General features: G+C 40.4%; 1 protein-coding gene across 3 annotated transcripts in view; it reads right to left on the reverse strand.

Moving 5' to 3' along the window:
- LOC121632799 (caskin-2-like) overlaps nt 1–12,867 on the reverse strand; it is a 75,690-nt gene that overhangs the window by 35,149 nt on the left and 27,674 nt on the right. For all 3 annotated transcript variants that reach the window (XM_041974547.1, XM_041974550.1, XM_041974549.1), the window contains exons 3-4: nt 5,225–5,276; nt 561–658 (exon numbers count right to left, since the gene is read on the reverse strand). In XM_041974547.1, the coding sequence (XP_041830481.1) occupies nt 561–658; nt 5,225–5,276 (150 nt within the window). The remainder of the gene's footprint in view (nt 1–560; nt 659–5,224; nt 5,277–12,867) is intronic.

Below are 12,867 nucleotides of genomic sequence, written 5' to 3' on the forward strand. Positions count from 1 at the left end.
TCAACAGATCATTTCTAAACAAATAAAAAAATCTAACGATAACTGTGCTCTTCAAGACATGCAGCACCCAAATCTCTTCATCACGTCTCATCCTCAAGGCCTCAGTGACTTTTATCAGTTGTAAGAAGATATAAAGTGACAAACTTTGGCTTCTGCAGCAGATTTTTAGGAAGGTTTTGAGGTTCGTACTGCTTGCATCCACTGCAGGTTGTTTTTTCTTTGCATTTTACATTCTAACTTTTTCCTGATGTGAGGTTGTGGATGATTAAGACTGAGTTCCAGAAAATGGCAAGCGGCTGGGAAGTTTTTAAAGGTAAATTCAGCGTTTAATATGTTCCCTCAGGAATCCACGGCTGACCTCAGAGGTAAGGAACACGTGGTTACGAGCTGCTGCTGTGGATATTTGCCATAGCACTGCCCTCTGCAAACTTTAAACGAAACCAGATTTTTCTCATATGAGTCAAACCCATTTTTCAGTTTGGTGTCAGAAAGCTCGTCACGCTCGATTTAACCCCACTGATGTGTTGTGAGCTGGTGAAGCTGTGCTGCTTTTGTGGTACCGTTGCTGTCCTTGACATCCACCGTGGCCTGGGCCTCCAGCAGCAGAGACAGCAGCTCCGTGGTGCCCGTCAGGGCGGCGTGGTGCAGCGCCGAGAAGCTGGGGCGGGAAACCAGATAGAGAGAGAAAAAAGAAGGGAGGGGCAGAGATGAGGGGATGAGACGGGTTATGAATCACTTTAGCAGGTGGGCTCTGTTTAACACTCAATCCAGCCTCAGACAAGAATTTATGACTTATCAGTTACAACATCAACACTTCAGATGAGGTCAGGTCACAAAGTGTGTATCTGTGTTTGCGAAGTTTTTATAACGTACATCTTCACTAATAAGAAGGAATGTGTGTATTTATTTTGTATCCAAGCCAGAGGTTGAGATGAGGTTCACATGTCATCAGAAAGTCAGAGCAGACATGTCTGTTTGTTGCTATGGACGACCAAATCTGCCCAAATCACAAACAGAAATATGAAAATGGCTTGATGAGCAAGCTGATAAGCCAATAAATTCAACAAAAATATATATTTAAAAAAACATTTTTTTCACAATAAAAATAAATGAAGTGTTGGATGAAAATGAAATACAGAAACAAGTGTGTGAAGCTGTGGCAACACAACTTTTCTCTGTGTTTATTACATTGATTCAGCCGATGTTTTTTTTTTAGTGTACGAGCTCGGAGCTCATAGAGGTTACTTAGTTTAAACTGGTTTTCACTAAAGAGGAGTTTAAATACTGTACAGTATCAGCTCGGAAAACTATGAGTGAGGCAGACCAGAGAAAATGTAGGATAGTCTCAGTTCCACGTTAGCTCCAATGGAAAACCAAATAAATCCAGCTTTACTGACACAAAATAGAAACACAGCATCATAAAACTGAAGCTTTAGCTAAGCCATAACAGTAACTACTGCAGCACCGCAGGATGAAACTACTGAGCAGCAGAGACCACAATTCTCACTTACAGTAGAAACATGTGAAACCAGGTTTTACTTGGTTTCATACTGCTCTTGATTCTGGACCCGTTCTTCTTTAATGTGAACAGGTGATTCAATCATGTGTGAGGTATCCAGATTCACCAGTCAACCCAAACTGTGCCGGTTACTTTGCAATGTTCTGCGTTAGACGTCAGTTAGACGTTATGATATTTAGAATGAGTCAGTATTGACAAGAAAACTTAAAGGCTTATCTTTTCAGTCACTTTGTTTAGGCCTGCGGTCTCTCACCACACAGACACACCCGTTCATTCATCTTTTCTTCCACCCGTCTACCATCAGACACACCTCCTCCACATGTCATGTCACCTGCTGCAGCCACTCTGAATGAACCCCCCCCAGGTGGTGTTGACTCTGCGACAACCAACTGTTTGCTCACCTTTTACAACTCTCTTCTTCCCCGCTGATCTCATATATCACAGGTAACCCCTTCCTCTCATCCGCTCCCACATGGATGGACATGTTTGATTTCAACACATCTGTCATGTGTCACCTCCCACAAACTGCACTGACCCTGCATGTAGATACACGCAGCCGTTTTCAGTCAGCTGCATGTAGGCTGAGACAACCCTGAGCTTGCACAGAGGGAATATTTGCCTTATTGAGGAGGTTTTATAAACCATTTGGAGAGAAAATAGACCAAGGTATCGTACACAATGTGGGTGCTTTTGGAGAATATACGTGAACATATGACTAAATTTGGTGAGGGGCAAAGGAGTCCAACTCTATTTCAAATTAAGCTACTATGTAAAACAGAGATTTATTTCCTCCCAAAATGAGCTTATGTAAGAGTGAAAAGCACTGGCCAATCATTAGGCCACTTTTCAACTAGAAGTACCCGATACTTTTAGTTCTCTGAATAGATAAATAAATAGTTGCTGCAGGTCAGTTTGAGAAGTGTTTTAGGCCACAAAATCTTACAATATGGCCTCTTCCTGAAGGATCAGCGGTGTTTGTTTGTTTGGGGTTTTTGTTAATAAACAATCAGAAATAATAAGCAAAAATGGGCAACACACTTTAAATTAAAACAGATCTGATAAACTCTGAGAAAGACAAAAAGGATTAAATAAAACAGCTTTTTGATTTAATTTTGATTTGTAAAGCTCCAATTTACAAGAACACTCATCTTTTGAGCTGTTTTTTTTTTTTTTTTACCAACCATGTGGAAATTAATAAATTAATTTGTGTTTCTCTTCTTCTTTGTCAGCAGCTTCCCTGGTTTAGAGTTATGCTGCTTGTTGATCTCTCTTCCCTTTCCTCTCCACCCCCAACCGGTCCAGGCAGATGGCTATCCTTCCTGGTTCTGATGGAGGTTTTTTTCTTCCTGGTTCTGGTTCAGATGGAGGTTTTCCTTCCTAGTTCTGATGGAGGTTTTCCTCCCTGGTTCTGGTTCTGATGGAGGTTTTCCTCTCCACTGTCTCGTCATGCAGCTCAGGATGGAGGATTCAATCAAGGAGAAGATGATCGTTTCCTTAGCTAGGTGATTATTTTTATGAATTTGTTAATTTAAACAGTTATAAATTGGACTAATGTGGGTCATGTGTTGAATTTGTTTTAGTAAGATTATAACTGGACTAGAATTAATGGGACTGTGTCTGTAAAAGTACCTTAAAATGACTGCCATGAACTAGTGGTAATCAAATAAAGCTGAACTGAATATCAAGGCAGTTTTCAAGATACAGTCGAATCCAATCCAGTTATAGTCTAAGTTTTTTCAATTCACTATATCCTATTTAAATCAAAAACATTTCTAAACTCTCATTAGTCCAGTTCAATTTAACTGTGTTCATATGTTCTTTGAGAAAAAAATGAAACATCAGCACCGCCTCCCTTTGCTGGACACAGCAAACCCACCCCTGATCGAGCAGAGTGCTTAAAGTTCTCACTCCTGAAGGGTCGTCATGGTGATCAAGATGTTTGAATTGTGCTTGGTTTCAGAAAAATCTTTATGCATTTTGAACATTGTTTTTAACCCTCGTGTTTTTTTCCTTAAACACTGCAGGCTGAAGCATTAACCTGTAAAGTTAAGGGTTTTGGCCTTACAAAGGCTCAAAATAACAAAAAGGCTGATTTTATATCTGGCATAGACACCACACTTGGGAGGGAACACCTTGTTGCAGAATCAACACTGATATAACCATTCAGTGGGCAATACCATGAAATCTACACGACAGAACTCATCCCATCTTCTTAATCCACAAGATAAGTCTGTCATATTTTTACTGTCCTGAGGGGGTCTCAGATATGCTGCTTTCTTCAAATATCATTATTAAGGAGTACTAGATCGATCACTTAATTACATGTCTACACCTCTGATCACATTTACACTCCACGGCCACTTCATCAGGACCACCTTCTTGTACCGGTTTGGACTCCCTTTCTCCTCCAGAGCTGCTTTAATCCTGGTGTGATAGATGAAGCAGGTGGTGGAACCCTTCCTCAGAGGTTTTCTCCATATTAACATGACAGCATCACACAGCTGCTGCAGGTTTGTCGGCTGCATCCATGATGAGAATCTCCCGTTCCACCACATCCCAAAGCTGCTCTACTGGACTGAGATCTGGTGGCTGTGGAGGCCGTTGGAGTCCAGTGAACTCATCGTCATGTTCTAGAAAGCAGGTGGAGATGATCTGAGCTTTGTGACATGGTGCATTATCCTGCTGGAAGTAGCATCAGAAGATGCTCCACTGTGGTCATAAAGGGATTAACAAGGGAAAAGGGCAGATTGTTCTTTTCAGGTCAGGAATGAGGTCTTGCCCCAAGTGGAGGAGTTCAAGTACTTTGGGGTCTTGTTCACGAGTGGGGGAAGGATGGAGCAGAAGATTGACAGACTGATTTATTGGACATTTAAGGGCTAAACCAGGCCACGTTGGTACTAAGGGGCCCAAACTGTGCCAAGAAAATATACCCCACACCATTACACCACCAGCATCCTGGAGCGTTGATCCAATTATTACATGACTGGTTGCTGCACATGTTCAACGTCACTAAAATCCTCTTTCTTCCTCATTCAGATGCTCAGTTTGAACTTCAGCAAGTCATCCTCACCATGTCTGCCTGGCATGTTGAGATATTTCTCTACCTAATGAAGTGTCCAGTGAGAGTATAATCATACAGCTCTTCTTTGTTCAAATGTTTTCTCAACTCATTAACTCTTTTCACAGTTTAATCATCGGCGTGAGAAACTGTAATTTTGGGCCAGTCTGGATCATGTGATGATGATTGTCTGTGTTATCAGGATGAACGCTGTAGTTTCTGTATGTGTACGGTACAGTAACACCTCCAGCTTAAAGAGCAGTCATTTCTCCAGTCTTCAGGAAAAACACTCCAACTACAGGAAGTACAACTGGTTAATACATTTTTCTGGAACCAGTTATTATGAACCCCTAAATGAACATGTAGCACAGAATAATTACATTTTATTTTAACCCAAACAAGAGGCAGACGTTACAAACTAAACAAACAGTATTGTGGAATTTCATACTCCGAGAATGAGATAATAACTCTGAAGAACATTTTATGTCAGTGCTTGTGTGCGCTTTGATCATGAGTCATCATGAAGACTGAACTTTATCCAATCTGCACATCTATCAGGACAAAGTGAGTCTTTAATTGCATCATCCCGTCTCAGCTTCATGCTGATCTCACACATACAAACACGTCCACACATGCATTCCTCTTACCCGTCTCCATCTTGGTAATTGATGTTGAGTCTTTTGTTGGAGCCCAGCAACTCTGCAAAACACAGAAAGAGAAAGAAAAACTGACATATGTTTTTATTCCACCTGAGAAACCCTTCTAACCGTGTGCGTTTTCACAGCGTTTCTTTATTTTCCTCTATTTCCTCTTATCAACCCCCCTTCACCTTACAGCCCTGGCAGGATGGAGAGCTTTCCTCACCTTCTGCAGCCTCACCCTTCCCTCTCTCAGCGCCTCTGACACAGTCATGGCAGACAAATGATTCATAAACACATGCTTCTGCCCTGCAGAAATGTACCATTCCACCTAATTTACAGTGTTACCTCCTCACAGTCCTTTGCAACCAGAAAACAAGAAGCATGCCCACAGAAAACACACGTCATTTATCTTCAGCAATTGTCAACTAGCAAGACTGAACTAATTTGTTTTCTACTCACCCTGAAAGCGGCATATTGCTATTTGTCCCATTTCATCATTGGCTCATCCATTAGACCTGCTTCTGCATCTGAGATCACTAAAAATATAAATTCACTGTCAAAGTCTTCAAAATATCTTAAAATGGCTGTTTTATGATCAAAAACATGGTCAGAAAACTGCTCAGCCATGTCGGTATTTACTCCAAATTATCTTTCTACATGAATAATCCTCTTTTCTACACAACTCTCCACCCAAACATAAAGCCTCATTTCAGATTTAGAAGCATTGATGTCACAGATTCATCTTCTTCCTCTTTGTACAGCTGAATGTCCTCTGATGTCCTACTGCAGAGACCTCCAGTAAAGGCCTGATTGTCCACCAAGACCCACACAGGAACCAGCCTGCCAAGCCCTCCAAACACAGCGCCATTCATCACAGCCGATTAGCCTTATTGTGTTCTCCCACATAGGTGTGGAATATCACATAAGTGTGTTTGTTTGGAGGAGCCAGACAGGGCCAGGAAGGGTAGGAGATTCAGTTTGACAGTATGAACAGTAAGCAACCGTTTTCTGATCAGTCAACGACCTCTACGAAATGCAGATGTGTTGAAGTCGTCAGCAACAAGGCTGTTAGCAGGCGGGAGAGGCGAGAGCTAAAGAGTAACGAGCAAAGGTGAACCTGAATGCACATGAAGAGGCATGAATAAGCAGACAGACCTGCTGTAGAAGCTCTCCTTACAGTTTAATCACTAAACTTCAGAAACACCAGGTTCTAAATGGAGGCTTAAAGCTGCATCCTGCTCTGTTTTGGCTACAGACCATTTAACTGAACTACCGCTGCATGTTTATGTGAGGCTAGAAAAAGTTGATTTGCTGTGTTAGTCCGACTAACGAGCAAAGTTTGATCGTAGTTTTATTTAACGTTTGCAGCTATTCATCAACGTCTCTGCTCTGTCGTATTAATCTGTGGTCCAGCGTAGGTTCAAACTGCAGCTGGGTTTTCCAAGAGCCAGCTCAGCTTCTGATTGGTTATTAATGCGTTTCACTGAGAGCAAAGCTGACTTTATCTCACACCACTGGTATATGAACTCAAGGTGACAATAATCCACATTAGAGCACATTAAATTATTAAAAAATTATTGGTGCAAACACTCTGCCAGCCGGAGATCCGGCACGCTGTCGGAAAACTTCCCTGGCTTGGTAAAAAAAATAAATAAGTAAATTCAGACAGTCGAGCTTTTCCTCACACATGCGACTCGTGTCAGTGACCTGATCAGGAAGTGTGAAGAACTTCCAGATGTTGGATCCTTTCGCTCCACTTTGAAAACAAAGTGAGCCTCTGCGTGGCGCTTCGTCAGCACATGGCGTCACTCAAAGCGTTAAGCTTAGAATTACACCAAATAGATCTGCAGATGGACCATTATCACCGATACTGGATCTAGAAATTTCTTCAGTATCGGTATCGACACGGATCATCTCTGATGTAAATACTCAGCTATAGGCTTAATGAGCCCAGACGCTCTGCACAAGCTCCAAACATCCACATTTCTGCTTTCTCTGCAGAAACAGGTAAGTGGAGGGAGGAATTACAACAGCCAAACCTCCAATAAGGTTCAGATATTTTTCTCTCTTTAATTTGAAAAACTTGTTCTAGTCAAATCAGCAGAATGATTCAATTTTTTCTAACGTTATGAAAGTCTTAAGTAATATTTTATAATAACAGTTTTGTTTTTTCATGACAGATACGTATTACTTATATACTCATTTGTGGGCTAATAACCGTCTGATCATCGAACTTCCTGAAGATCCTCATGTTGTGACTCCTTCTAGTAACGTTGCTGCCACTGAGATCCCAAATTAACTAAGAAAATATTATTATTAGACATAAAGAATGAGCTGTAATGAACAGAAATGTGTAAAAACAGATGAATTACATCATCAGAAGAAGACAGTAACAGAACAGATATTGTACACACACTATGAAGAATAAGAGAAAATGAAGGAATGTGAGATTTCCAGCAGATAACTGGGTTTAACCCCCCGGAGTCGTCATCAAATATTCTGCTCGGCTTCCTTTCTGGTTTATTGATGTCACTTTTCAGCTCTGAAGAGTCAGAGGGAGAATTTTTTTATTTTGAATGCAAAATACTTTTCTGTGCCTAAAAACTTATGTAACAGCTTTGTAAGTATTGATTTGTTATTCATAACCGTGACTATTGGAACATTTACAGAATTTTTAAAGTTAGTTACTCTATCAGTATCTATAAACTTTATGCATAAGGTCGACCATCTCTCTGAATCATGTCTCCTGACCCACGATTTGTCTGCTCTGATGTACATAATGAATCCAGTTCATTTAGGATTTATGTGTGTGTTTAAGTTATGTGTTTGTTTGTTAAAATTGTATTTAATTTGTGTAACTTGTAAACGTAACTGTGAGATGCCCAGTGGCCTGAGATCACGTTACTGGAAGTTGAAGGTTGTATACAATTCTTTAAAACATTTATAAAGTTTATTTTTATTGATTTTTAGGTTTATACGGAGTTATCTAGTCATTTAGCTTAATCTTTTTGTTAGTCTTTTTTCTGTAGTAGCCTAAAGCTCCCCCGGGTAGAGAAAAAGGACGGATGTTTCATCACCAGCTTTGTAGAAGAAAGTAAAGGTAAAATATGTTCGTCAATAAGCTCACGCTGAAATTTAATCTTATGGTGTCATTGTGTGCGACTCTGGTTGGACTTAATCGCGACAAATTCAGCGTCATTCACTAAACTTCATGTTCATTTCTCACATTAACATTTATTTTTACTTTTCATGTTATTTTTAACTGTTTTGCCTTCATTTAAATTCTTTTACTTCTTTTGGAAAAACTGAAGTAGCTTTGCTGTTTAAATATGACCGGCGTGGCGTGAGGCTGACGTCCTGGTTCGGTGTCTGTGTTGTTCGTGTAGAGGAAACCATTTTAATGTCAGATATCTGGTCTTGTTTCTTTCTTTATTTTCATTGTTTCAGTATTATTTATTCACCAAACAGCAGCTATTCTGCTAAAGGACAGTTTCTAAATTCTCCACCCAGGTCCAGAAGAAAAGTTAAAAACCATTTTTACCCTGCAGCTGTCAGAAAGAAGCCTCCCTCGTCCGGGTCGAGGTCCTGCAGCCTTCTCCATCTGTCTTCTCCAGAGAAGGATTAATCTATTCTTTACACAGCAGAGGAGATTTAGTAGGAATTTATTTAACTTTGTCTAATATTATTTTGTTGTGTTGGTATCAAAAATAAAACTTAAAGTGTTGATGTGATTTTACACATTTATAGTCTTTGGAAAATAATTAAGGGAGAATAATGGTGATAATGGTAAATTTAATTTTTTATTTTTCTTTGACCATAATTGTACCAAGTAACTTTCTAACCGTGACATCAATAACTCTTTGGTGCATAGTGTCCACTACAGAGGACACATATTTAAAGTCTGTTTTTAAATGTATGTGTGGGTGTGGGTCGTACATTAGCAACTTTACTGGACATTAGTGAGCCACCAACACTCTGCCGCGTATGAAGAATAACTACATTTGATATAGTTTATATACATACAGTGTAATTACCAAGTTTTCCTTCAGAAAAATGATCCAGGTGCTTTTATAGAACATTTATATTATATTAATATGATAAGATGTTATTTTATAAATATTTTCATAGATGAAGTAGAAAAATCAACACACTGAGTAAAAGTTAAAATAAGATTAAAAAACAGAAAAACATCAATGTGCATGTCTGTAGAAGAATATTTCATTTAAAAAAATGTGGTACTGTCTTGTAATAATTCATGCACCAGAGGGTTAATATTGACTTGGACTAACTGGGATTAGTGGCTCTTCATCGGGTGGACCTGGAGACAACGCTCAAGTTTGTGAGTAAATACGAAGCTCTTGTTTGATGAGGCGAAACGTTGGGCTGCTGTGTGAACAATGCAGGAAATTTAGCATGAAAACACAAAAATCCACAGTGCAGAGAAGTCGAGGTGGAAGCCTTGGGTAGGGCAGTTTCTGCTGGTGTTTTGTCAAATCAGGAGCCTTAGGGCACAAAAAGGCACATTGATAATGAGACGGATGGAGGGGCTGGGCGTGGGGCTGTAAGCTGCCCCGGCAGCATGGAAAGAACAGGGCCTTTCAGGAGTTCCAGTTACAACATGAGCCGGCATTCCTTGCATAGCACGCCCACCATGCTATCCTACATGCTCACTGTCTCCATGCATCTACACAACTGTCAGCACGCTTTCCCCTGCCCCGCCTTCCCCTCCTCTTTTCACAAAAGCAGCGAGGGGGCTCCTGCTGACGTCAGGATCACATAAATTAGCGGCCCTGCTTCAGCCTTCAGGGTTGCAGCAAATATGTAGATGTGTTGTAAATCTCAGGTATTGTGTTCTTTTTCAGACAGGAAAATTACAAGGTCTGCTCCCTGCTGGAACTTCATGTCCACAGAAACATAAATTACTAAAAAAGAGAGCTGCAGAGTTGTCAATGTGGAGGACGTCTATTGTTCTCCACAGTGCAATAAACAAAGCAGAAAGTAAAACTAAAAGCTGGGTTGTGATAGCCTTATCAGAAGCATATGCATCCACTGAAGTGTTGTTGTTTTGCTCCCTCTGCAACAGTTTAAGCATCCCGGACAGAAGAAGCTTTGATGTTGATGAATGCAGTTTGTTGAGTAGTGGAGGAAATATCACCAGAGGAAAATCGAGAAGATGGAGGATAAAACATGAAGAGATAGAAGTGAATCTGTTCCTCCGTTCAGGTGTGGGGAAGGGTTTTGTGTGCGTAACAGATTTGGGGAAAAACAAGGCATGCAAAAGGGTTTTTAAAAGGCTCAATTGAAGATAAGATGGGAGCGCAAAAGGCTCTGAACCACAGCTGGAACACAAGCTGGAAAATGTAAATACATAAAAAATAAGAAAAGAGAACAAAGCAACTAGTTTGCTTGTTTTCTGTCTTTCGACATGACTGCAGCTGGTTGCATCGGTTTGCATGGCTGCAAAACAAGCTTTCATATGTCTGATCAGGATCTGCAGTCCTTTAAAAATGCATAAACAGAAGGGAAAAAAAGACTGATATTAGTGTGTAAAACCAGCTTTTTATGCAGTATGCTGCCAAGATATCAGCGTGGGAAATTTGGCCTTTAATACTACAAAGTTATATCATTAAAGCCACAAGCAGATCACAGAATATGGACACAGAACGCTGATGTTAAATGCAATTTCCAAATTTAATTCATGTCACTTTAGTGCATGGTCTTAGATCGAACAACGCAACCTGATTGAGGACACACTTATTAAATTCCATGCAGCTTTTTGCTTTAACACGTTCTAATACAAGCATCCTATAAACCTGCTAAACCCCTGCTAGCAATAGCTGCTAAATCAGCTGGACATCTAGCCGCTGTCCTGCAGAGCTGAATGTCATCCAAAAAACTTTCACAACTGCTCATGTGTCTCAATATGAAACCTGAGTGGTCTCACAACAACATTTTCTGCTGTATCTAAGCATCCTGACCATGTACGGGCCATTTCAGTGGGCAGGTGTCAGGTGTTTGTGTGAGTTCATTTCTTCACCACTACAGTTGATGGTGGGAGTTGATGTCTTCATTGGAGCATTATAAAGCAAATCATAGAATGCTTTATTTCTCTGATTTACAGTGTTATCTGTTCACTAAGGCTGGGTATAGCCACTCATCTCCTGAGTCAGTTTAATCTGACTTAACAACAGCCTAGGGCTGGGCGACAAAATAATTTAATTTATTTTAATGTGCAGCTTATGATCGTTTATTTTTGGTCATACAGGTGCCTTGTCACAGCCATGAACATAATCCACCCAAAACCATTTATCTTCCCTGTTTATGAAGTTTCTGATTGTTTGCCAGCCTCACATGTAGAATTTTTATCACTGGGGGTCCAGAAACAAAGTTATTACAGGAGATATTTTAAACATGTAAATTTGGAATTATCTCTGACCTTTTGGACCTTTCAGCTGTGTTTATATGCTGTTGAGCATCGGTAAGTCACGCAAGAGAAGGGTCAGCGTTGTCACTGGAAACGATCTCCCAGTTAAATTAATAGATATTAGATTATAGAAAGTTTTCTTAACCCAGCTCTACTTTTCACCGGTGGACGGTTTGTTTTTCTTCCACTTCAATAAGATGACCGCTTGCTGTCAGCAAACAGCCACCAAAAGCAGCTGAACCTAACTTTAACAACACCAAAGCTATTTCTGAGACAAATATCCTTTCCAGCAGCTAAATGTTTTCACCTCATCACCAACTTCTTTCTGTTTGGTGAGGGAGGGAAACTCAAAATGCAAACCCACCCCCACCCAGTCTGGCTTCTTATTAACAAAAGGATAAAGGTAAACTTGGAACAAACCCCCCCACAACACCACGGGGAGAAGGTAAAGAGCAGACAAAACAGCAAGACTGTAGCTGCCTGGAGCCAGCGCAAAGTACAGGGAAGAGAGGAAAGAAAGCAATTTCAGGTCATCATTTGTCTCTGGCAATAAATGGTCTGTGGTCAGGTAAGCGCCTCATCAAGGGAAACACTTATCTGAGCAGCACATCCATTCAGCTGCACTGATTACTGAGAGGGTAAACACAGTTCTTCAAACCAACTCAAGGCGGGGGGCTCGGCTTTACTCCAGCTATCCCACAGAAATCCTAATAAGGCTGAAGAAACATGATTTGGTCTTGCTCCTGCATGCAACGCACAACAAAGTCTGCAGCAAATCATGTTGTCCAGCAACCAAAAGGCAGATGTGTCCTTTTTATGTTTTGTAGATTAGCTTCTGCTCTGCATCCGTTTTCTATCAGCTCGATAGAAAAAATAAAAGTATGAAATGAAATAGTTTAGGCTTTGTTGATAACTTCTGAAAATTTAGCAAACCCACACAGCCACAACGGTGGCATCAGTGAGAAGAATGCCAGGTGGTAATGACCAGGAATCATCCTTTAAACCCTCCAAAATAATCTGCTGTGACCAACAAGCTCTTTTCTGAGATATTCTGCGATTCAAGAGAAAGACAAAAACCTAGCCAAGCTTTAACGAAGCAGTCACCTAAACCACTTCATAAAAATGCCTTAAAGCATGTTAACAGGACAGGAATATTTTGCTGTATTCTGGTTCCGTTAAACATTATTCTTTAAATTTCTCTTCAGGACTTTAAGGACTGAGATTC

Source organism: Melanotaenia boesemani, chromosome 21 (assembly GCF_017639745.1).
Source record: "Melanotaenia boesemani isolate fMelBoe1 chromosome 21, fMelBoe1.pri, whole genome shotgun sequence".
NCBI lineage: Eukaryota > Metazoa > Chordata > Actinopteri > Atheriniformes > Melanotaeniidae > Melanotaenia > Melanotaenia boesemani.